General features: G+C 40.3%; 2 protein-coding genes across 2 annotated transcripts; both read right to left on the reverse strand.

Moving 5' to 3' along the window:
- Positions 1-1,977: 1,977 nt before the first annotated feature.
- On the reverse strand, positions 1,978-8,768 carry LOC147325809 (plasminogen receptor (KT)-like). Its single transcript, XM_086300518.1, has 4 exons — positions 7,739-8,768; positions 4,720-4,850; positions 4,494-4,603; positions 1,978-3,601 (listed from the first exon to the last, which is right to left on the reverse strand). The coding sequence occupies exons 1-4, from the start codon at positions 7,856-7,858 to the stop codon at positions 3,474-3,476; spliced, it is 489 nt and encodes a 162-aa protein (XP_086156644.1). The 5' UTR covers positions 7,859-8,768; the 3' UTR covers positions 1,978-3,473.
- Positions 8,769-19,554: 10,786 nt separating this feature from the next.
- LOC147325810 (plasminogen receptor (KT)-like) lies at positions 19,555-25,689 on the reverse strand. Its single transcript, XM_086300519.1, has 4 exons — positions 25,316-25,689; positions 22,295-22,425; positions 22,069-22,178; positions 19,555-21,176 (listed from the first exon to the last, which is right to left on the reverse strand). Exons 1-4 carry the CDS (start codon positions 25,433-25,435, stop codon positions 21,049-21,051), a joined length of 489 nt encoding a protein of 162 aa, XP_086156645.1. The 5' UTR covers positions 25,436-25,689; the 3' UTR covers positions 19,555-21,048.
- Between the last annotated feature and the right edge of the window lie 405 nt (positions 25,690-26,094).

A 26,094-nucleotide genomic window follows, 5' to 3' on the forward strand; every position in this document is an offset into this window, starting at 1 on the left:
GGGTCTGCTGCATCTCGATTTGAATTTTCCCATAGCTGATGTCTTTGAATCACAGAAGGCTGCTGCTGTATATGTTCAGGGTGAAGAATTTCACACACTTGGTTTAAACCGCTATTCTGATTATGCTGTCCTCTGCAGCTGCTGAAGCGGGGTTCAGGTATATGCTGATCTGGCAATGGTACCTCATGTTCCGCGTGTAAAATTTGGTTAGCACAGCGAACTTCAGGTGCCTCGCATACAATTTGGTCAGCAGTGGGTGAACGTTGGTCATCAAATCCCAACGTTTTTCTCATAATTTTGTGAGCATAAGTGCCCACAGTGCAAATCGCTCCCCAAACGGAGTTTGACATGTTTACAGATGACGAGTTCTCTATTGCTTTCCTTAATTCTTGCAGTATTGTACGATTGAAAGACGTGATTTATTTATATTTGCTAACTACAAGCGCAAGATTAATGAAAACTATTTTCTAGGTGCGGCCGTCCTAAAGGTAAACTGTGTTAAAGCACCTCTATTTAAGGACTCATGTGGCAGAGATGGTGACGTCAACCGTCACGGGAGACTGTGACGTGCGGTCGACCGTCACGTCACAGTCTCCCCTTTGAGAAGATCAAAGAATAGCTCCGTGTCATTTCGCGCATGCTCAGATCATGCGTATTGAAATGAACGGGATATTTATTTATTCATTTTAAATACCTTGCTATATAACAAAGCGCGCACTCAAAGGACGAGGAGAGTTCAAAATAGGGCTGTTCGATATAACGACACATATGGATGACGATATGAAAAAGTCTATCGCTTCATATTACGGCAATATTTTTTTCATGGTTTTTATGGCTGTATCCCAATTCAGGGTCTGCAGCCTTAAAGTACGCAGCCTCAATGGTCCTCAAGGGCCGTGTACTCAAAGACCGCTAAGGCCGGAAGTGCGAGGCTTGTGAAATGGGACGGTCTAGCCTCCGTCGCGCTGCCCAGGTTGCCTAGCAACCATGATAGCTGGAAACGTGTGGTTGACAGAAATTAAGGAGAACATATTTTGTTCGTTTGTTTCTACATGAGCTTTGTGTGATTTAATAAGTATCTGAGGCTGAGACCACAGGACTGTAAAACATGATTGTTGCATGCTTGCATATTTCTGAAAACATCTTAGTGGTGTGGCAGCCATGGGTTGAGCCAGCCCTGCAAACCCTGTGGATGGACGATGCAGTGGACAGTGGGAGGAAGCATCCTAAAGCTCTCTTTGCAGACCAGCCTGTGTGATTCTCCACTCGCCGACCAGAAAAGACAAACGGCGGGTCTCAGTTGCAGCACTACATCGTGCAGGTAGCTGTTCAGGAGACACTTGTGCAGCAAGCCTGGCTCAGACACAGGTTCCTGAAAGCTCCCCGTCTGCACCTGTGCCTTCAACTGTTTCGGCTTGTCCTGCTTGTGCCGCCTCCTCTCCTTCTTCTTGGTAGACATCAAGTGTTGCCACACAGATATTATGTGGAGGATGCAGCAGGCCCCCACAACTTTGGGAGGAAACAGAGGCCGACCCTCAAGGGCTCACAAGAAGATGGAGTGCCAGCGTGTTTTGAGGATGCACAAAGTAGGATCTTTAATATTTCTGGCCTTTGCTGAGCTCTGGCTCTGCTAGTTTCACTGTTTCTCTGTTGGGGAATCCTCTCACACTCAAACTGTGAAATATGCTCCACTCCAGTCCACTGAATGGCTGTGGAAAATATGAAAGAGGACATAACTTTACACATTAACTTCTAACAATTTAAGCCCAAAGAGTCATCCTGAGAAATGTCATTTAATATGCAGCATTTCATTATCACGTTAAAAAACAAACAAACCCCACATACTGCTTAAGTTGCTGCTCTTTGAGATTAAAAGATCTCATTACATTAACAGAAACACTGACATCCCTGCTCTACAGCTTTGCATTCAGGGGGTGTCCTTGTCACAAAGATCAATTCAGACACTGAAATCTTTTCAATTTTCTTTTTTTATTAATTTAAAATTTTTTCCAGATGTCAAACACAAAGTATAGATATCAGCACCTTGGAATCTACTGTGATGGCTTAAAAAAGTTGGAGGTCCAACAGCTTTGTATTGAAGCTCCCTCACACCTACAATTAAAATTTTAGTGTTGAAAATAATACATTTTATCTGTCAATACAAATGTCTGAGAATCTTTACCAATAATGCACCATTACATTTTGATCACTTCAGCTGTTGGTTATCGGCAACTGCAAAAGTTACCAGCCTGGCAGAGGGCATTTCATCAAAACAAAGCTTCTTAGAAAGTAACACGTCTATGACCTGGATAGAAAAGAACCACAGACTGAATACAAAGGATGGATTGTAGCCACTGAAATGAGAAAGAAAGGGCAAGCCTTTGCTGTTCCAGGACAGCAGGAGCTGAATGTAAAGGAGAAAAAGTGGAGGGTTTGGATGCTACGTCCATCTTTTGCATACAGTCTATCATCTAAACAGAGAGGCAAGTGACCTGCAACAGTCATCAGTGTTTCAGGAGCTTTTTAAAGGCGACGTATTACACATAAGAGCCAGATAAAATGAGCTGTTATGAAGAGTGTTTAAGAGAATTTCTGCTCTGCACTGGTCTAATTGCAGCTTTGACCAAAGTCAACAATCATTGTCTTACCACTTTGTTCAATCATCATCATTACATTCATGAACCAGGCTTATAGCAGCTGGTATTCTTGTTCATCTAAATACAACAAAACCCCCCAGAGAGATAACATAAACTGATTAATATTACTATCAATTTCCCTTCAAGTCCATCATACATAATCAAAGCAAACCCTGGAAAATAACAACCTAAAGAAAACACTGATGATATAACTGCAATTGTGCAATATTTAGAGACAAGTTATCTGCTGTGGTCACACAATGCTCTTATAACACTGTAATAAAACTTAACTCATGGATCAACATGTGGCATACACCAATCAGGCATAACATTATGACCACTAGCAAAGTGAGTAACACTGATTCAGACTATTCAACACGGAGGCCACACCTGGCATCTTGGTGCCAGATATCATGTGATGGGTCAGGGCCGCTTTGGCAGCAAAAGGGCGACCAACACAGTGTTAGTTAGGTAGTCATAATGTAATGCCCAATTGGTGTATCTGAAAGACTGAAATGAGACAGAATAAGGAGCCTTTCGTTCAATAAAGGTCAACCTGACAGAGAGAAATAGCAGAGCCTTAAAATTTTCCATGATAGAGGACGTTTGTTCTATAAATTATTACATTATTTCTCCAAGAAGGAGCTGAGGCCGCTTTTACCTTAATGCTACATAAAGTATAGTTGTGTATCGTTTAGGGAGTGGGTATGTTTTGGACAGCTAAACCTGAGGTTTCTTTGTGAGCCACTTCCCCGTCTTTGTGGTTTGTTGAAAACGAAATGTACAGTGGCTGCAGCTCCTCTCTGGAACCACGCTGTTAGACAATAACTAATTACATTATTTCTCCAAGAAGGCGCTGAGGCTGCTTTTAGCACGGCGGGCCTTCTCTATGCTCTCAAAGGTTGGAGTCCCTTGAGGTAACTGTAGACGGTCATTTTCAGTCTCCATGATATTCTCAGCTTCCCCTAAAGACATCATGAAAAACACATTTAATGGGTATAATTAGTGACTGCAATCTTTTTTAAAAATGTCATTAATGAATAACTAAACACAATATTTGTTAAACATTTAGATGCATTATTTGGTAAACAGTAAGGTCCATTTGGACAGAGACTTTTTCTTTTTTAGCATTTTGGTTCTGTTCATTACCACAATTAATTTTAAATATAACAACTTTAAATATAATTAACTCAGATCCAGTTGAACTGCCGACTGTCAGCCTTAATTCAGTGGGTTGAACAAAAAGATTGCACAAAAATGTGAGAACTAAAATGCAATCCCATCATTTCAGGACATCAAAAGTAACTGGACAAATAAAATAAAATGTATTCATTTGAATCGTGCTAATGCAAGCGCCACACCTCAAATCAACTCCAGGGCTTCTATCTGCTTAATTGATAATGACATAACAAAGGAAGTGCCCACACCTGCCCATGAAATAGCCTTTCAGTCAAATGTCCAATTACTTTTTGTCCCTTTAAAAAGCGGGGGGCACACGTTAAGGGGCCGGAACTCCAAAACCTTCATCCGATTTGAATGTGGATTTTCTCATATGAAAGCTGGGCGTCTACACATTATATAGATGCCCATCATAGCGGAAAGTGGAAATTGTTTTGGTAAACAGACACTATTCACGTATTTAAATATATATATGGACCTAACTGTATATTAGAGCCTGTGTTTTCTGGATATAGTGAGTCTGTGTTCTGCTGTTCAAAGTAAAATAATCCTCGAAAACCAAAGCAAAGAATCACTATATAATGCTTGATAAGGATTTATTTACCCGTCTGTGCACCCTCTTTTTAATGTTAAACAGGTTTCCTTAAGATGATGATGCCTGTAAGTGTGTAGCTTTACCTCTCATACGATTAATAAGCGTTCCATAGGCGCTGTCCATCTGGTAGGCAAATATGAAACTGAGAGGTATGATGGGAGCCAGCATGCCTGGGTTCTTTCTTTTAATAGCTCTAAAGAAAAATGATGATAAACAGAAGACAATATTTAACTGCAAAGATAAAAGCACAACACAGAGATGAGTCTGTGTGTGTTTGTGTCAGATCTTTGTGAGGTGTTAGAATCTCACCCTGCAGTTAGTCCCACTGTGGCCACCGCAAAGAAACTGCCAAAGTATTTCAGAAACTCTCTGGACCAGGCGATCTGCATCGCCATCTGCCGCTCTCTCATCTGGTTCTGCATCAGAATCTGGCGCTCCATCTGGGCACATGCACGCGCGCACACAGACACACAAAAATAAATTAAGAAGAAATGATGAAATAAAATTTTCCCTGCTTGGTAAGATTTCATTTTCAGTTATAATCAATTTCAGTCAATTACTGTTGATCAGAGCTGTAATAATCATCTGATTCATCAGTTAATTGTTTTATGAGAGTACAGACAGTTTAAAGAGATCTCCATAAGCACCAAAGGCTTAGTACTTTTTAAAAAAAAGCCCCTAAAAACTTGTAGGAAGTGTACATTACGTGAACAGAGATGTGATTAGTTGGGAGCACAGACTGAACTTCTATGTATGCTTGAGAAGTTTCTTTGGAATTTTTTTTAAGTCATGAAACTAAACCCTGGAATCCACTGCTGTAAACATGCCAACTACAAACACTACGCTCTAGGGAAGGAGGAAGTGACAAACTTTTCATCTCCACAATCTGGGTGTTTCGTACTCCTGACATCGACTCTTGGCTGTACACTCTTTAGGTTCAATGGAAATTACAGGAATGACTTCTGTAATTGACAGTGTTTGTTCTTTTAAAGCCAGCATCCGCTGAAACAAACTAGTGAGTAGTCTGAGCACACTTAAGGGTGTCCCCCTTTAACGGCCCATGTTGTGAATGAGTGAAGAATGCAATTATGAAAAGAAAGCATTTCCCGCTCCTCCACACCATGTGTATGAGCTGCAGGAACGGGAAATGGGGTGACACGTTCGCTGAAAGGTCAGCTTTCATGACGGCTTCATCTGGGTCACAAAAAAGGAAGTAAATGGAAGATAGAGGATGTTAAATTTGAATAAACTATCCTGAAACTCACTCCAGCATCTAAGTACATAGATGCTGCAGGGTCTCCATCTTATAAAAATGAAGCAGTTCAATATGCCCATATACACAAATACGTAACATAAGTAAAGATCACTGCACATCTTTGCTCAGCCACCAGTTTCACATTATTAGTTAGTTTGTCTCCAAAGCGCTCAACCTGAAATGGCCCTCTGATGTACTCATTCCTAATCATGTCCTTCATGGTCACTCCAAACAAAAAAATCTTAACATCTTCAACTCTGTCACCTCCAGTTTTCCAAACCACACATCATAGCATCTTAAAAACCTTTCCTTTCAGTCTGTAACTATCCATCACAAATTACCGCTGACACTCGTCTCCACCCACTGTTACTTTGGATGGTTGGATGCTATTTAAACTCATCCACTTTCACTGCCTCTGCTCCTTCAATATTCTGCCCATCTCCCTCTCATTTTTGTGCTGATGCCAAATGACTCATGAGTGTTTATAATAATGAACACTTATAACAACAATAATAATGATAATGTGTCATCTACAATAAAGACTTCAGGGTCTTTGTATAACATTCTTTACCATTTTCTGTTTCTACAGGCTGTTTGTATGGGATAGCTACGAACCCATAAGTGATAAATTAGCCCTATTAGTGTAGATGTGCAATTCAAAACTAGACAAACATATCTGCTGGTGGGAATATCAAAAGGAAAAGATTTGGTTTTGGCAAGCTCAGACAAGCAGCAGACTGTGACTCTGGGACAGGACTGGAAAAAGCAGAAATGAACCAACGCAGTCTGAGGGTGACATTTGTGAAGGGTGCAAGTATGAACACAAAGCGGGACACTAACTTGAAAACAGATGCACACAAATCATCATGATCTACACATTGGAAGAAGGAAAAGAAACAGATGTAACATGTGAGAAAGAAAAGCAGAGCAAATACATGCGGAAAATATGTGCAGCAGGTATTCCTGATGAATACAAAATATTTCATGTTAGGGTTTTTTTGTGGATTAAGGTTTTTTTTTTTTGCATGTTTGCAAACTTTGACTTTTGGGCACTCTGTATGCTCTCATGCTTTTAAAAATGATTTGTCCAAAATTGGATATGGAGTAATGTTCCTAAATGCACTAGTAAATCCACAAAGAAAGGACTCAAGGACCTGAGGTGCCTAACCAATGCTAAGATTTCAATTCTATTGAAATATTGCCAGGGGATTGAAAATAGGCATTTAAAAAAGCATCTTACAGTTACAGTAATTTGGAAAGATTTCAGAAAGCTTTGACCCTCTTTGACTCCATCTTTCCAAAGAAAGTTCCTCCTGCTTAAGACAGCAATATGAACATCTGAGCCCAGTGGCGTATTTCCACAGAAGAATTTCTTTTTGTGACTAAAAATTGAGGAAGAGTGAGGTTAAAGCTGAGTGTATGCTCACCCCAGTCCAGAAGCCATAGCATGATCTTCACCAGGGTAACAAACTTTTTTTCTACCTGTGCAAGTTTCCTCTTTAAGTAGAATCACAGTGGTACCTGCTGTGAAATCACTTTGGGCTGGTTTTTGACTTTGGTGTGTAGTAATACTTAAACACTAAAAGAAAGATGGTATGCGTGTCGTCATTAGGACAGGGGTTTGTGTCAGTGTGTGGGACAAAGGAAGTAACGCACAGTGATCACACTACTCAGACAATGAGCAGTGTAGTTAATTACCTCCTCCAGAGAGTAGTGGGAAAGTAGTGGGTCTAAATGGATTTGGTTGTAGTCATAGAGATTAAAAATGTTTGCAGACCTACAGTTGCTGTGGATGTCTCCTGTACTCATGGAGCTGATACAAAAATAATGCAAATAAACAAGTGCACAATTTAAACTTAGTCCGACATCATTTCAGCATCTGCAACTAGTACAATTTCAAAGTATGAAGGTAAAACCTTTTGGTGGGAAGGTTTGGGGCAATTTTATGTGTTAAAAAATAATTAAAAATCTGCTTTTTTTTTTTTTGCTTTTTCACTTTCACCATGTTTCACTAGTGAAAGATGTCACAGCAGAGGTCAGAGGTGATGTGCGAGTGGGTGCACTTTCACTCACCTGCAGCCGTGCATTCGTTAGCATGAATTCTTGTTGCTTTTTTAAATTGTCATCCATGGATTTGGACAGCAGGACACCCATGGCTGCGTTGGCGTTTCTGTGAATTAAACACGCAGTCATTCAAACGTGCTGCTCTGCTCTCATCACAACAGCAAACAAAATTCCAGAGTCGGGCTTAGAAAAGCCACCTGCTTCAAACTGGATTTGTTTCAGCATGTAGTGACCTCTTCAGTCCTTCAGTGTCTCTTCACTTCAGCTTTAGCTTTAAGCCTCAACTCATTTTAAGCTTTCCCGTTAAGTTAGCGAATAACAACACGACTACTGTCTACACAGAGGAAGTATTTGCAGCCCACCAAAAGGTTTTACCAGAGAAAAAGAGGGGAAAGTGTTTTTTTTTTTTTTTACTTTTACACCAATTCAGGATTTTTAATAATGTCAACTCTAAGAAGCATATTTGTTTACAAAATGGTCACAAATAACAGGAAAAGGCGTTGATTTTTGTCAGATAAGACGATGAATTCGCCTCCTTCAAAAATACTGTAAATGCTTCAGCTAGAACCACAGTTACTGCCAAATGCAATAAATACTGAAGCACTTCCACAGGTAAGTGCTTACGAGCTTTATCTTATGATTGCCTATCAGGTATGCTTTTTGACTTGTGCTATGTTTAAAGTGATAAATGTTACAAGGTCAACAGTAATAAAATAGCTGGCTCCTTTTTTTTGAATGAAGGTGATACATGCGTGCAGCTTCATGCATACAGAATGGATGAGGTGCTGCAACTGAGACCCGCCGTTTGTCTTTTCTGGTCGGCGAGTGGAGAATCACACAGGCTGGTCTGCAAAGAGAGCTTTAGGATGCTTCCTCCCACTGTCCACTGCATCGTCCATCCACAGGGTTTGCAGGGCTGGCTCAACCCATGGCTGCCACACCACTAAGATGTTTTCAGAAATATGCAAGCATGCAACAATCATGTTTTACAGTCCTGTGGTCTCAGCCTCAGATGCTTATTAAATCACACAAAGCTCATGTAGAAACAAACAAACGAACAAAATATGTTCTCCTTAATTTCTGTCAACCACACGTTTCCAGCTATCATGGTTGCTAGGCAACCTGGGCAGCGCGACGGAGGCTAGACCGTCCCATTTCACAAGCCTCGCACTTCCGGCCTTAGCGGTCTTTGAGTACATGGCCCTTGAGGACCATTGAGGCTGCGTACTTTAAGGCTGCAGACCCTGAATTGGGATACAGCCATGAAAAAATATTGCCGTAATATGAAGCGATAGACTTTTTCATATCGTCATCCATATGTGTCGTTATATCGAACAGCCCTATTTTGAACTCTCCTCGTCCTTTGAGTGCGCAGTCGCCTTTGTTATATAGCAAGGTATTTAAAATGAATAAATAAATATCCCGTTCATTTCAATACACATGATCTGAGCATGCGCGGAATGACACGGAGCTATTCTTTGATCCTTTGATCTTCTCAAAGGGGAGACTGTGACGTGACGGTCGACCGCACGTCACAGTCTCCCGTGACGGTTGACGTCACCATCTCTGCCACATGAGTCCTTAAATAGAGGTGCTTTAACACAGTTTACCTTGGTGCGTCTTCGGTAACAGCGACTTGTTTTTGCAAAGCAGGAGTCTTTGACAAAGGTAATACCTTTACATTTAAATAATTCAGGGAACATTTTTTTTCTTTTGACACTTGTCCCTGCAGCAGTTACAAAGTTAGTCAATGGAGAGAATAGCTCAGCGTTTAGAGGCTCTCATAGAGCAAAATAGAATGATTAATGCAAGGATGGACAACATTGAAAGGCAGTTGAGTGTACGAAAGAAAGAGACTGAGAATGTGAGGCGTGAGAAAGCACCACAGAGTGCTTTTGCCAACTTCGCAAGTAACGTAGGTCTAGGTCTAGGTCTAGGTCTTGCCATAACGGGCGCTATTTATTACCTGCCCACCTTGATTGGCTAATTATAACATAATAACTATACTGTGCTCTCATTTATGTTCAGTTTTATTTTGCCCTCACCTCCCAACCAGTCATGACAGAAGACTGCCCCACACTGAGCCTGGTTCTGTCACAGGTTTCTTCCTGTTAAAAGGGAGTTTTTCCTGTCCACCGTTGCTCATAGGGAATCACTTGATTGTTGGGGTTGAATCTTTGGATTGAATTTAATTGCCTTAAACTGAAAATCAAAAATTCAAGTGAGGGGTTGACCAGGGCTCGTTAGGTGGGTTGTTTTTTTTATTTGTAATTTGATAATTAAAATAAAGAAAAATTATATTTAAAAATATATATTAATTGCTCTGTGTGTTTACTTCAATGAAGACGTGTATTTTTTGTGATAGAAAAATATAAATTGTCCAAAATATTTGAGAGTTTTTAAATTAGCACTGCATGAGTTTAACTGTGGCACAGACAGCTGTCAATCCTGGTGAGTGAGAGTTCAACCTCCAAACTGAACCCAGTGTGTTACTCGCAGAATCACAGATTTACTCACATTTACTGATTGTTCTGTAGGGTCTTTACAATTTTCAGCCCCTTCAGGTGACTGTTGTCTTCTGACTCCATCTTTAGGGTTTAGTTAGATTAAATATTTAACCAGTTAATTCAAGAATGAAAGACACATTTATCACAAAGGCACTCTTATAATGTAGATTAAATGTGTGTTGACATAACATCTAGATATATGATTAGAAAGAGAGAAATGTTGTAATGACATGAACAAAGTGCAGTATTCCAAGATGGCATCAGAGTTTTAACACCTTTTATACTCATGTTTTTATAATTATGTTAAGTGTAAAAGCTCAAAGATGATGACATAGATGCATCTGTTTCTGTTATTATCACAATAATCACAACATAAATGAATATTGTGACATTTTTTCTGTGCTGTATTAAGGTTACCAGAGTCAGCTGGGGATTCATGAACATCATCAGTGATGTTTCTCCACAGCGGGCTCATCAGTACCTGGTGACAGAAGGTCAATCCAGCTCTGACTTGAGGCTGTTCAAGAATCAGCTCCACTTGATCTGGTTCCACCTCTACCACAGGCAGAGAAACACAGGGTGAGATATTTTTAAGTGACCTGCACGTCTTTTTGTACAGAACAAACAGATGTAGTGAAGCCGTAGCGTTGCTCAACCCGAGAATGATGATATGTGTTTGCGTGTAAACATAATAAGATTTGACCTTGGTGAGTTTTTCTATGACGTCACAGTAAAAGTTTCATATTTTTTTATTGGCTGAGGACCAAAGTTGCTGAGAATTCAAGTAAACATCTTATGATGTGTTTTCCGTCTTCTAGTCTGATAGTAGACATATATTTCACTTAATTTAGTCTAAATTACACTGAGTGCTTTTATTAGTAGGCCATTAGATTTATTGGAAAACATATTTATCACTTCCACCTCTTCTTTAAGTCAAAGAGTTATTTTTATTGATGGCATGAAGTTGGCTTTAAAGTGAGTTGTAAGGTCTCGGGGTTGATATTGTTACAGCATCAACTTGATCACAAACTCACAACCGTTGAACTAAAACACAATGTAAATTCAATGAAATAGAAAGACGGGTGAAACAGAGACATAAAGTCATCGATATAATATGCAAAACATACTGGCCCATGCTTTGAGGCAGAAATAAACACCTTACAGATATTTTTAAGAACATTTGAACTTCTTCTGACTTAAATTTGTCTCTCCAGCTTCAGCTTGCCATGGTCATACCTCAGCATGGGCATGCATCTTCCTCAGGTGCACCAGTGGAACCAACATGCAGTACAATAGTTCCTACATGAGAATTTCCACAATAAATGTCCTAATGACATATAAAATATGCATAGTGCAAAACAAAATATGTTAACTAAAAGTATGGCAGTAAAACTCCCACCAAATGACAAACCTATTGTGATTTCTGCCTAAACACATTATAGTAGGAACATGCTTACATTTTAGCATTTATTCTGCTTCTAGCAATAGCACAGTTTTGTGTACTGGCCTATCAAGATACGCTGGTTTGACAGTCCTTTTCCCATCCCTATCCAAAATTGAATCACAGAGAAAAAGCTTAACCATTCTAATACTTCCATCTACGCTTGGATATACCTCTGTTACTCTTGCCAGTTTCCACTTTTTCCTTGGAGAATTGTCTTCTTGAAGAATAACAATATCTTTCACCTTTGCACTCCTTTTATCTTTTTGCCAGATCTGTCTCTGTTGAAGAGTGAGAAGATATTCCTTCTTCCACCTTGTCCAGAATTAATTGGCTAAAAACTAAACTTGGCGCCATCTCCTTCTCAAGTACAGGTCCCTGCTCACAAATTTGCCAGGAGCGGGTAGAATAATGCTGGCCTTCATCATGAGAATATGATTTGGTGTACGAGGCTCTAAATTTGGGTCATTTAGGTTCTCTACTACTACTAGGTGCTATTCACAATAACCATAACTTCATAAAGACACGTTCTGAGTGAGGAAGTGTCAAGTCTCTTAGAAGTGTGATCTAGAATAGTCGTTAAAACGCATCTAATAGTCCTAATTTGCCTTCCCCAAAAACCTCTCATGTGGCTTGAAGAGGGGTGCTCAGAACAAACTTACATCTGCATTGTTTCAACTGTTCTTTGTCAAAATCATTCAGTGCATTTAAAAGCTCTCCATCCATTTCTCCTTTTTTTTCAGGGTCGCGGGGGGCGCTGGAGGCTATCCCAGCTGTCATAGGGCGAGAGGTGGGGTACACCCTGGACAGGTCGCCAGTCTAACACACAGGGATGGACAACCATTCGCACCTACGGGAAATTTAGATTTTTCAATTAACCTATCCCTACAAACTGCATGTCTTTGGACAGTGGGAGGAAGCCGGAGTACCCGGAGATAACCCATGCAAACACGGTTGGAATTGAACTCAGGACCTTCTTGCTGTGAGGCAACAGTGCTAACCACCGTGCCACCATGCTGCCCTCAAAAGCTCTCCCTTAGCACCAAAATAATTTAGTACCTTGGTCACACCTGATTACATGTCCACAAATAGAAATAAAACAACATGATGCATTCATAAAATGATCAGTTGTAAGGTCATCCAACATTTCATTATGTATTGCTCTAGAACACATACATGTACAAAGAAGACCATACCTTTTAAGTTCTTTTCTACCCTCTTTTACATAAAAAGGTCCAAAACAGTCAATGCCACAGTAGGAGAATGGGGGTGTTGTTTCCATTCTATCCTCTGGTAAATCTGACCTCCCATGATCTTGACTATGTCTCCTGTACTTTGTGCAGGTTGTGCACTTGTAGATGTGAGAAGCAACTGAATCGCTGCATCCTGTAATGCATACTCTATTGGAGCGCAGCTCAGTGACAGTTATTCCTCTTCCTTGATGCTGCACCTTTTCGTGGTACTGTTTAATAAGTAAACACAACATGACTTGATTTGGGGATAATGGCAGGATGTTTGATATATGGGTGTAGAGTTGCTCTTGTCCTCCCACCCTAAGTACTCCCTGCTCATCAACAAATGGACTTAGGCTGTAGAGCTTGTGTGTCTTATCCTTCAGTTGAATGTCCTTCCCTCGAGTCAAGTCCTTGATTTCTTTGTTCTGTTCTGTTCTTAAATAACTACATTTTCCGTAGCCTGTCACACCAGCGTCTGAAAAATGGTGTAGTTCACACTGCCTGTGTTTGCAGGTAAGACACGTCTTTGAACTTTCACCTTTGACAAGTTTTGAAGATCTAGGATTCCCACAGTGACAGTGTTGATCTGAGAGTGGCTCGTCCCATTCTACTTTCTCTTGGCATAACTGTTGCAGGATTTGTTTTCCTCTTAGGATGAAGGGTGCCACAAATCCCAGTGGGTCGTACACTGATGCTATTGTGCACAGAATTCCTCTTCTTGTCATTGGGCGCTCTTTTACAGTTACTCTGAACTAAAACTCATCAGAAGAAATGCACCACTGAACACCAAGTGGTCTTTCCATCAATAGATCTAAGTCCTTAATACTTTCAGCACTCTCTTCTCCCGACAGTGACTTTATCAGATTTTCACAGTTTGGTATGAACTTTGTCTAATCTTAGTTTACCCTTGCTACACAATTCTCTTGCCTCTTTCACTAGTTTTATTGCTTCAGCTTCTGATATAACACGTACAAGTCCATCATCTACATAAAAGTTCCTTTGAATGAACCTCACTGTGTTTGGAGTGAACTTTTCCTCACATTGCGTGGCTAGATGATTTAAACCAAAGTTGAAAATCTTAGGCCTTAATGTAGAGTCCAGTAGGTGGCAGTGTTGACCAAAGAATGCTTAATTTCACTGTGGTCTCAGTTTTTAACCCTCCTGTTGTGTTGTTTCTGTGGTACAGCAAGGATATCCCTGAGTCAGTTTGTTTAGCCATCCAGAAGTGTCAGAACCCAAAAAATTCCAGTAAACTTTGCTGATATCTTATTATCAACTCCATTACTGCCCACAGGAACAGGACAGTTCACAACACCTGCGTTCTTGCACTTTACACGTCAGGTCAATAGAATACGGAGTGAGTGTGTGTGTGTGTGTGTGTGTGTGTGTGTGTGTGTGTGTGTGTGTGTGTGTGTGTGTGTGTGTGTGTTGGGGAAATATGTCTCACAGTTGCAAAGACAGATGTAGTTTAAGACCCTTTCAGCCTCCACTTTGGCTGCCAGGTCAAACCATTTTCATTTTATATGCTGGTTACACTTTTTAATCCAAGCAGAAATTTTGTATAAGAAAGGTCCTTTTAACAATTTTCTTTTTACATTTTAAAACTTGAAATCAGGTCAATTCATCACAATGGGAAGGTTAAAGCTTTTCCCACATTAAGATCTGTCACTTTCATTTAAAAAAAACTGGAGCTAGCAATGTTACTACTGTTGACCTTGTAACATTTATCATTTCAAACATAGCACAAGTCTAAAAGCATACCTGATCGGCAATCATAAGATTAACTAAATGATACGTCACCTACTGTGTGGACTGCAGGTGCGTTGTTCTGTGACGTCACTGAAAATGTTTCCGGCTTTAAAGTCTGAGGCTTTCTCTGTGTGGTGTCTGCACTCCCACGGGTCAGACATGCCAGTTAGGAAAAAACAGGAGAGCATAAGGATGAATGGGGCAAGAAGCTTAATTATTGCTACCAAGAAGCAGAAGACAAAACTGAAGTAAAAGGATTCTGTGAAGGTAAAGGAATCAAATCAAATCCATTCATTTCATTGAGAATTCAAATTTATTTATGTGGCTTTGAATGCAAACAACAGCTGCCTGTCTCTAATACTGTAAGGTAGTCCCTACAGTATTAGAGACAGGCCAGCAATCTGATGATCCCCTATGAGCAAGCACTTGGCAACTGTGGGGAGGAAAAACTCCCCGTTGGGAAGAAACCTCCAGCAGAACCAGGCTCAGGAAGGAGCAGCCTTCTGCCGTGACTGGCTGGGTTCTCAACTGTTGTTTGCATGACTGAGATGGTAAGAGCCTAATTAACCCCATTATACCCCAATTATTAGTTATTTCCCTATTAAGATCGTCATAGTCCAGTTAGAGCCAAATAAAGTTGGCACTGACATTAGGTTGTCTTCACCTTTTCCATTTCCATAGAGGAAAATTAAAGGTATTGTGCTAAAAATGAAAGTAAATAAATTAATATAGCTTGAATTTTGTTGACCAAGAACAATAAAATGCAAAGGCAAACGCAAATACAGTCATGCAAACAACAGTTGAAAACCCAGCCAGTCACGGCCGAAGGCTGCTCCTTCCTGAGCCTGGTTCTGCTGGAGGTTTCTTCCCAACGGGGAGTTTTTCCTCCCCACAGTTGCCAAGTGCTTGCTCATGGGGGTTCATCAGATTGCTGGCCTGTCTCTAATGCTGTAGGGTGGTCCCTACAGTATTAGAGACAACTGTAGGGTGGTCCCTACAGTATTAGAGACAACTGTAGGGTGGTCCCTACAGTATTAGAGACAACTGTAAGGTAGTCCCTACAGTATTAGAGACAAGGCCAGCAATCTGATGATCCCCTATGAGCAAGCACTTGGCAACTGTGGGGAGGAAAAACTCCCCGTTGGGAAGAAACCTCCAGCAGAACCAGGCTCAGGAAGGAGTAGCCTTCTGCCGTGACTGGCTGGGTTCTCAACTGTTGTTTGCATGACTGAGATGGTAAGAGCCTAATTAACCCCATTATACCCCAATTATTAGTTATTTCCCTATTAAAATCGTCATAGTCCAGTTAGAGCCAAATAAAGTTGGCACTGACATTAGGTTTGTCTTCACCTTTTCCATTTCCATAGAGGAAAATTAAAGGTATTGTGATAAAAATGAAAGTAAATAAATTAATATAGCTCCAATTTTGTTGACCAAGAACAATAAAATGTAAAGGCAAACGCAAATACATCCTACAGCACGTGACATCAGGTGTGCCACATAATGTCTGACCTCTTCGACCATTTTCCAGAACATGGGACGAATAGCCACAATTGCTGACTTGCACATGTTGGACACTGTGGTAATGGATTGTCCTAAAAATCCAGTTCCTCTCCTGATGATAGAAACCCCTCTATGAAGAATCCCATTATGTTCTTCTCTCCCTTCCAAGGGACTAGGTCTTAGGTCTGGGATCGTGGATTCAGCAGGGTCTGATGCATCTCGATTTGAATTTTCCCATAGCTGATGTCTTTGAATCACAGAAGGCTGCTGCTGTATATGTTCAGGGTGAAGAATTTCACACACTTGGTTTAAACCGCTATTCTGATTATGCTGTCCTCTGCAGCTGCTGAAGCGGGGTTCAGGTATATGATGATCTGGCAATGGTACCTCATGTTCCGCGTGTAAAATTTGGTTAGCACAGCGAACTTCAGGTGCCTCGCATACAGTTTGGTCAGCAGTGGGTGAACGTTGGTCATCAAATCCCAACGTTTTTCTCATAATTTTGTGAGCATAAGTGCCCACAGTGCAAATCGCGCCCCAAGCGGAGTTTGACATGTTTACAGATGACGAGTTCTCTATTGCTTTCCTTGATTCTTGCAGTATTGTACGATTGAAAGACGTGATTTGTTTATATTTGCTAACTACACGCGCAAGATTAATGAAGGCTGTTTTCTACGTGCGGCCGTCCTAAAGGTAAACTGTGTTGAAGCACCTCTATTTATAGACTCATGTGGCAGAGATGGTGACGTCAACCGTCACGGGAGACTGTGACGTGCGGTCGACCGTCACGTCACAGTCTCCCCTTTGAGAAGATCAAAGAATAGCTCCGTGTCATTCCGCGCATGCTCAGATCATGTGTATTGAAATGAACGGGATATTTATTTATTCATTTTAAATACCTTGCTATATAACAAAGGGGACTGCGCACTCAAAGGACGAGGAGAGTTCAAAATAGGGCTGTTCGATATAACGACACATATGGATGACGATATGAAAAAGTCTATCGCTTCATATTACGGCAATATTTTTTCATGGTTTTTATGGCTGTATCCCAATTCAGGGTCTGCAGCCTTAAAGTACGCAGCTTCAATGGTCCTCAAGGGCCGTGTACTCAAAGACCGCTAAGGCCGGAAGTGCGAGGCTTGTGAAATGGGACGGTCTAGCCTCCGTCGCGCTGCCCAGGTTGCCTAGCAACCATGATAGCTGGAAACGTGTGGTTGACAGAAATTAAGGAGAACATATTTTGTTCGTTTGTTTTGTTTCTACATGAGCTTTGTGTGATTTAATAAGCATCTGAGGCTGAGACCACAGGACTGTAAAACATGATTGTTGCATGCTTGCATATTTCTGAAAACATCTTAGTGGTGTGGCAGCCATGGGTTGAGCCAGCCCTGCAAACCCTGTGGATGGACGATGCAGTGGACAGTGGGAGGAAGCATCCTAAAGCTCTCTTTGCAGACCAGCCTGTGTGATTCTCCACTCGCCGACCAGAAAAGACGAACGGCGGGTCTCAGTTGCAGCACCTCATCCATTCTGTATGCATGAATCTGCACGCATGTATCACCTTCATTCAAAAAAAAGGAGCCAGCTATTTTATTACTGTTGACCTTGTAACATTTATCACTTTAAACATAGCACAAGTCAAAAAGCATACCTGATAGGCAATCATAAGATAAAGCTCGTAAGCACTTACCTGTGGAAGTGCTTCAGTATTTATTGCATTTGGCAGTAACTGTGGTTCTAGCTGAAGCATTTACAGTATTTTTGAAGGAGGCGAATTCATCGTCTTATCTGACAAAAATCAACGCCTTTTCCTGTTATTTGTGACCATTTTGTAAACAAATATGCTTCTTAGAGTTGACATTATTAAAAATCCTGAATTGGTGTAAAAGTTAAAAAAAAAAAAACACTTTCCCCTCTTTTTCTCTGGTAAAACCTTTTGGTGGGCTGCAAATACTTCCTCTGTGTAGACAGTAGTCGTGTTGTTATTCGCTAACTTAACGGGAAAGCTTAAAATGAGTTGAGGCTTAAAGCTAAAGCTGAAGTGAAGAGACACTGAAGGACTGAAGAGGTCACTACATGCTGAAACAAATCCAGTTTGAAGCAGGTGGCTTTTCTAAGCCCGACTCTGGAATTTTGTTTGCTGTTGTGATGAGAGCAGAGCAGCACGTTTGAATGACTGCGTGTTTAATTCACAGAAACGCCAACGCAGCCATGGGTGTCCTGCTGTCCAAATCCATGGATGACAATTTAAAAAAGCAACAAGAATTCATGCTAACGAATGCACGGCTGCAGGTGAGTGAAAGTGCACCCACTCGCACATCACCTCTGACCTCTGCTGTGACATCTTTCACTAGTGAAAGATGGTGAAAGTGAAAAAGCAAAAAAAAAAAAGCAGATTTTTAATTATTTTTTAACACATAAAATTGCCCCAAACCTTCCCACCAAAAGGTTTTACCTTCATACTTTGAAATTGTACTAGTTGCAGATGCTGAAATGATGTCGGACTAAGTTTAAATTGTGCACTTGTTTATTTGCATTATTTTTGTATCAGCTCCATGAGTACAGGAGACATCCACAGCAACTGTAGGTCTGCAAACATTTTTAATCTCTATGACTACAACCAAATCCATTTAGACCCACTACTTTCCCACTACTCTCTGGAGGAGGTAATTAACTACACTGCTCATTGTCTGAGTAGTGTGATCACTGTGCGTTACTACATCATGCAGGTAGCTGTTCAGGAGACACTTGTGCAGCAAGCCTGGCTCAGACACAGGTTCCTGAAAGCTCCCCGTCTGCACCTGTGCCTTCAACTGTTTCGGCTTGTCCTGCTTGTGCCGCCTCCTCTCCTTCTTCTTGGTAGACATCAAGTGTTGCCACACAGATATTATGTGGAGGATGCAGCAGGCCCCCACAACTTTGGGAGGAAACAGAGGCCGACCCTCAAGGGCTCACAAGAAGATGGAGTGCCAGCGTGTTTTGAGGATGCACAAAGTAGGATCTTTAATATTTCTGGCCTTTGCTGAGCTCTGGCTCTGCTAGTTTCACTGTTTCTCTGTTGGGGAATCCTCTCACACTCAAACTGTGAAATATGCTCCACTCCAGTCCACTGAATGGCTGTGGAAAATATGAAAGAGGACATAACTTTACACATTAACTTCTAACAATTTAAGCCCAAAGAGTCATCCTGAGAAATGTCATTTAATATGCAGCATTTCATTATCACGTTAAAAAACAAACAAACCCCACATACTGCTTAAGTTGCTGCTCTTTGAGATTAAAAGATCTCATTACATTAACAGAAACACTGACATCCCTGCTCTACAGCTTTGCATTCAGGGGGTGTCCTTGTCACAAAGATCAATTCAGACACTGAAATCTTTTCAATTTTCTTTTTTTATTAATTTAAAATTTTTTCCAGATGTCAAACACAAAGTATAGATATCAGCACCTTGGAATCTACTGTGATGGCTTAAAAAAGTTGGAGGTCCAACAGCTTTGTATTGAAGCTCCCTCACACCTACAATTAAAATTTTAGTGTTGAAAATAATACATTTTATCTGTCAATACAAATGTCTGAGAATCTTTACCAATAATGCACCATTACATTTTGATCACTTCAGCTGTTGGTTATCGGCAACTGCAAAAGTTACCAGCCTGGCAGAGGGCATTTCATCAAAACAAAGCTTCTTAGAAAGTAACACGTCTATGACCTGGATAGAAAAGAACCACAGACTGAATACAAAGGATGGATTGTAGCCACTGAAATGAGAAAGAAAGGGCAAGCCTTTGCTGTTCCAGGACAGCAGGAGCTGAATGTAAAGGAGAAAAAGTGGAGGGTTTGGATGCTACGTCCATCTTTTGCATACAGTCTATCATCTAAACAGAGAGGCAAGTGACCTGCAACAATCATCAGTGTTTCAGGAGCTTTTTAAAGGCGACGTATTACACATAAGAGCCAGATAAAATGAGCTGTTATGAAGAGTGTTTAAGAGAATTTCTGCTCTGCACTGGTCTAATTGCAGCTTTGACCAAAGTCAACAATCATTGTCTTACCACTTTGTTCAATCATCATCATTACATTCATGAACCAGGCTTATAGCAGCTGGTATTCTTGTTCATCTAAATACAACAAAACCCCCCAGAGAGATAACATAAACTGATTAATATTACTATCAATTTCCCTTCAAGTCCATCATACATAATCAAAGCAAACCCTGGAAAATAACAACCTAAAGAAAACACTGATGATATAACTGCAATTGTGCAATATTTAGAGACAAGTTATCTGCTGTGGTCACACAATGCTCTTATAACACTGTAATAAAACTTAACTCATGGATCAACATGTGGCATACACCAATCAGGCATAACATTATGACCACTAGCAAAGTGAGTAACACTGATTCAGACTATTCAACACGGAGGCCACACCTGGCATCTTGGTGCCAGATATCATGTGATGGGTCAGGGCCGCTTTGGCAGCAAAAGGGCGACCAACACAGTGTTAGTTAGGTAGTCATAATGTAATGCCCGATTGGTGTATCTGAAAGACTGAAATGAGACAGAATAAGGAGCCTTTCGTTCAATAAAGGTCAACCTGACAGAGAGAAATAGCAGAGCCTTAAAATTTTCCATGATAGAGGACGTTTGTTCTATAAATTATTACATTATTTCTCCAAGAAGGAGCTGAGGCCGCTTTTACCTTAATGCTACATAAAGTATAGTTGTGTATCGTTTAGGGAGTGGGTATGTTTTGGACAGCTAAACCTGAGGTTTCTTTGTGAGCCACTTCCCCGTCTTTGTGGTTTGTTGAAAACGAAATGTACAGTGGCTGCAGCTCCTCTCTGGAACCACGCTGTTAGACAATAACTAATTACATTATTTCTCCAAGAAGGCGCTGAGGCTGCTTTTAGCACGGCGGGCCTTCTCTATGCTCTCAAAGGTTGGAGTCCCTTGAGGTAACTGTAGACGGTCATTTTCAGTCTCCATGATATTCTCAGCTTCCCCTAAAGACATCATGAAAAACACATTTAATGGGTATAATTAGTGACTGCAATCTTTTTTAAAAATGTCATTAATGAATAACTAAACACAATATTTGTTAAACATTTAGATGCATTATTTGGTAAACAGTAAGGTCCATTTGGACAGAGACTTTTTCTTTTTTAGCATTTTGGTTCTGTTCATTACCACAATTAATTTTAAATATAACAACTTTAAATATAATTAACTCAGATCCAGTTGAACTGCCGACTGTCAGCCTTAATTCAGTGGGTTGAACAAAAAGATTGCACAAAAATGTGAGAACTAAAATGCAATCCCATCATTTCAGGACATCAAAAGTAACTGGACAAATAAAATAAAATGTATTCATTTGAATCGTGCTAATGCAAGCGCCACACCTCAAATCAACTCCAGGGCTTCTATCTGCTTAATTGATAATGACATAACAAAGGAAGTGCCCACACCTGCCCATGAAATAGCCTTTCAGTCAAATGTCCAATTACTTTTTGTCCCTTTAAAAAGCGGGGGGCACACGTTAAGGGGCCGGAACTCCAAAACCTTCATCCGATTTGAATGTGGATTTTCTCATATGAAAGCTGGGCGTCTACACATTATATAGATGCCCATCATAGCGGAAAGTGGAAATTGTTTTGGTAAACAGACACTATTCACGTATTTAAATATATATATGGACCTAACTGTATATTAGAGCCTGTGTTTTCTGGATATAGTGAGTCTGTGTTCTGCTGTTCAAAGTAAAATAATCCTCGAAAACCAAAGCAAAGAATCACTATATAATGCTTGATAAGGATTTATTTACCCGTCTGTGCACCCTCTTTTTAATGTTAAACAGGTTTCCTTAAGATGATGATGCCTGTAAGTGTGTAGCTTTACCTCTCATACGATTAATAAGCGTTCCATAGGCGCTGTCCATCTGGTAGGCAAATATGAAACTGAGAGGTATGATGGGAGCCAGCATGCCTGGGTTCTTTCTTTTAATAGCTCTAAAGAAAAATGATGATAAACAGAAGACAATATTTAACTGCAAAGATAAAAGCACAACACAGAGATGAGTCTGTGTGTGTTTGTGTCAGATCTTTGTGAGGTGTTAGAATCTCACCCTGCAGTTAGTCCCACTGTGGCCACCGCAAAGAAACTGCCAAAGTATTTCAGAAACTCTCTGGACCAGGCGATCTGCATCGCCATCTGCCGCTCTCTCATCTGGTTCTGCATCAGAATCTGGCGCTCCATCTGGGCACATGCACGCGCGCACACAGACACACAAAAATAAATTAAGAAGAAATGATGAAATAAAATTTTCCCTGCTTGGTAAGATTTCATTTTCAGTTATAATCAATTTCAGTCAATTACTGTTGATCAGAGCTGTAATAATCATCTGATTCATCAGTTAATTGTTTTATGAGAGTACAGACAGTTTAAAGAGATCTCCATAAGCACCAAAGGCTTAGTACTTTTTAAAAAAAAGCCCCTAAAAACTTTTAGGAAGTGTACATTACGTGAACAGAGATGTGATTAGTTGGGAGCACAGACTGAACTTCTATGTATGCTTGAGAAGTTTCTTTGGAATTTTTTTTAAGTCATGAAACTAAACCCTGGAATCCACTGCTGTAAACATGCCAACTACAAACACTACGCTCTAGGGAAGGAGGAAGTGACAAACTTTTCATCTCCACAATCTGGGTGTTTCGTACTCCTGACATCGACTCTTGGCTGTACACTCTTTAGGTTCAATGGAAATTACAGGAATGACTTCTGTAATTGACAGTGTTTGTTCTTTTAAAGCCAGCATCCGCTGAAACAAACTAGTGAGTAGTCTGAGCACACTTAAGGGTGTCCCCCTTTAACGGCCCATGTTGTGAATGAGTGAAGAATGCAATTATGAAAAGAAAGCATTTCCCGCTCCTCCACACCATGTGTATGAGCTGCAGGAACGGGAAATGGGGTGACACGTTCGCTGAAAGGTCAGCTTTCATGACGGCTTCATCTGGGTCACAAAAAAGGAAGTAAATGGAAGATAGAGGATGTTAAATTTGAATAAACTATCCTGAAACTCACTCCAGCATCTAAGTACATAGATGCTGCAGGGTCTCCATCTTATAAAAATGAAGCAGTTCAATATGCCCATATACACAAATACGTAACATAAGTAAAGATCACTGCACATCTTTGCTCAGCCACCAGTTTCACATTATTAGTTAGTTTGTCTCCAAAGCGCTCAACCTGAAATGGCCCTCTGATGTACTCATTCCTAATCATGTCCTTCATGGTCACTCCAAACAAAAAAATCTTAACATCTTCAACTCTGTCACCTCCAGTTTTCCAAACCACACATCATAGCATCTTAAAAACCTTTCCTTTCAGTCTGTAACTATCCATCACAAATTACCGCTGACACTCGTCTCCACCCACTGTTACTTTGGATGGTTGGATGCTATTTAAACTCATCCACTTTCACTGCCTCTGCTCCTTCAATATTCTGCCCATCTCCCTCTCATTTTTGTGCTGATGCCAAATGACTCATGAGTGTTTATAATAATGAACACTTATAACAACAATAATAATGATAATGTGTCATCTACAATAAAGACTTCAGGGTCTTTGTATAACATTCTTTACCATTTTCTGTTTCTACAGGCTGTTTGTATGGGATAGCTACGAACCCATAAGTGATAAATTAGCCCTATTAGTGTAGATGTGCAATTCAAAACTAGACAAACATATCTGCTGGTGGGAATATCAAAAGGAAAAGATTTGGTTTTGGCAAGCTCAGACAAGCAGCAGACTGTGACTCTGGGACAGGACTGGAAAAAGCAGAAATGAACCAACGCAGTCTGAGGGTGACATTTGTGAAGGGTGCAAGTATGAACACAAAGCGGGACACTAACTTGAAAACAGATGCACACAAATCATCATGATCTACACATTGGAAGAAGGAAAAGAAACAGATGTAACATGTGAGAAAGAAAAGCAGAGCAAATACATGCGGAAAATATGTGCAGCAGGTATTCCTGATGAATACAAAATATTTCATGTTAGGGTTTTTTTTGTGGATTAAGGTTTTTTTTTTTTTGCATGTTTGCAAACTTTGACTTTTGGGCACTCTGTATGCTCTCATGCTTTTAAAAATGATTTGTCCAAAATTGGATATGGAGTAATGTTCCTAAATGCACTAGTAAATCCACAAAGAAAGGACTCAAGGACCTGAGGTGCCTAACCAATGCTAAGATTTCAATTCTATTGAAATATTGCCAGGGGATTGAAAATAGGCATTTAAAAAAGCATCTTACAGTTACAGTAATTTGGAAAGATTTCAGAAAGCTTTGACCCTCTTTGACTCCATCTTTCCAAAGAAAGTTCCTCCTGCTTAAGACAGCAATATGAACATCTGAGCCCAGTGGCGTATTTCCACAGAAGAATTTCTTTTTGTGACTAAAAATTGAGGAAGAGTGAGGTTAAAGCTGAGTGTATGCTCACCCCAGTCCAGAAGCCATAGCATGATCTTCACCAGGGTAACAAACTTTTTTTCTACCTGTGCAAGTTTCCTCTTTAAGTAGAATCACAGTGGTACCTGCTGTGAAATCACTTTGGGCTGGTTTTTGACTTTGGTGTGTAGTAATACTTAAACACTAAAAGAAAGATGGTATGCGTGTCGTCATTAGGACAGGGGTTTGTGTCAGTGTGTGGGACAAAGGAAGTAACGCACAGTGATCACACTACTCAGACAATGAGCAGTGTAGTTAATTACCTCCTCCAGAGAGTAGTGGGAAAGTAGTGGGTCTAAATGGATTTGGTTGTAGTCATAGAGATTAAAAATGTTTGCAGACCTACAGTTGCTGTGGATGTCTCCTGTACTCATGGAGCTGATACAAAAATAATGCAAATAAACAAGTGCACAATTTAAACTTAGTCCGACATCATTTCAGCATCTGCAACTAGTACAATTCCAAAGTATGAAGGTAAAACCTTTTGGTGGGAAGGTTTGGGGCAATTTTATGTGTTAAAAAATAATTAAAAATCTGCTTTTTTTTTTTTTGCTTTTTCACTTTCACCATCTTTCACTAGTGAAAGATGTCACAGCAGAGGTCAGAGGTGATGTGCGAGTGGGTGCACTTTCACTCACCTGCAGCCGTGCATTCGTTAGCATGAATTCTTGTTGCTTTTTTAAATTGTCATCCATGGATTTGGACAGCAGGACACCCATGGCTGCGTTGGCGTTTCTGTGAATTAAACACGCAGTCATTCAAACGTGCTGCTCTGCTCTCATCACAACAGCAAACAAAATTCCAGAGTCGGGCTTAGAAAAGCCACCTGCTTCAAACTGGATTTGTTTCAGCATGTAGTGACCTCTTCAGTCCTTCAGTGTCTCTTCACTTCAGCTTTAGCTTTAAGCCTCAACTCATTTTAAGCTTTCCCGTTAAGTTAGCGAATAACAACACGACTACTGTCTACACAGAGGAAGTATTTGCAGCCCACCAAAAGGTTTTACCAGAGAAAAAGAGGGGAAAGTGTTTTGTTTTTTTAACTTTTACACCAATTCAGGATTTTTAATAATGTCAACTCTAAGAAGCATATTTGTTTACAAAATGGTCACAAATAACAGGAAAAGGCGTTGATTTTTGTCAGATAAGACGATGAATTCGCCTCCTTCAAAAATACTGTAAATGCTTCAGCTAGAACCACAGTTACTGCCAAATGCAATAAATACTGAAGCACTTCCACAGGTAAGTGCTTACGAGCTTTATCTTATGATTGCCTATCAGGTATGCTTTTTGACTTGTGCTATGTTTAAAGTGATAAATGTTACAAGGTCAACAGTAATAAAATAGCTGGCTCCTTTTTTTTGAATGAAGGTGATACATGCGTGCAGCTTCATGCATACAGAATGGATGAGGTGCTGCA

Source organism: Aulonocara sp. 'chitande type north' Nkhata Bay, linkage group LG7 (genome assembly GCF_057382095.1).
Source record: "Aulonocara sp. 'chitande type north' Nkhata Bay isolate Kocher_YH1m ecotype deep benthic linkage group LG7, A_spYH_male_GT1.1, whole genome shotgun sequence".
Taxonomy (NCBI): domain Eukaryota; kingdom Metazoa; phylum Chordata; class Actinopteri; order Cichliformes; family Cichlidae; genus Aulonocara; species Aulonocara sp. 'chitande type north' Nkhata Bay.

Coding starts and splice junctions, on each gene's coding strand:
- LOC147325809 (XM_086300518.1), bottom strand. CDS start 7,858: ATGACTGCGTGTTTAATTCACAGAAACGCCAACGCAGCCATGGGTGTC. Junction 4,604..4,719: donor ACAGTGGGACTAACTGCAGG/GTGAGATTCTAA, acceptor ATTTTTCTTTAG/AGCTATTAAAAGAAAGAACC. Junction 3,602..4,493: donor GCTTATTAATCGTATGAGAG/GTAAAGCTACAC, acceptor TGATGTCTTTAG/GGGAAGCTGAGAATATCATG.
- LOC147325810 (XM_086300519.1), bottom strand. CDS start 25,435: ATGACTGCGTGTTTAATTCACAGAAACGCCAACGCAGCCATGGGTGTC. Junction 22,426..25,315: donor TAACGAATGCACGGCTGCAG/GTGAGTGAAAGT, acceptor GCATGTGCCCAG/ATGGAGCGCCAGATTCTGAT. Junction 21,177..22,068: donor GCTTATTAATCGTATGAGAG/GTAAAGCTACAC, acceptor TGATGTCTTTAG/GGGAAGCTGAGAATATCATG.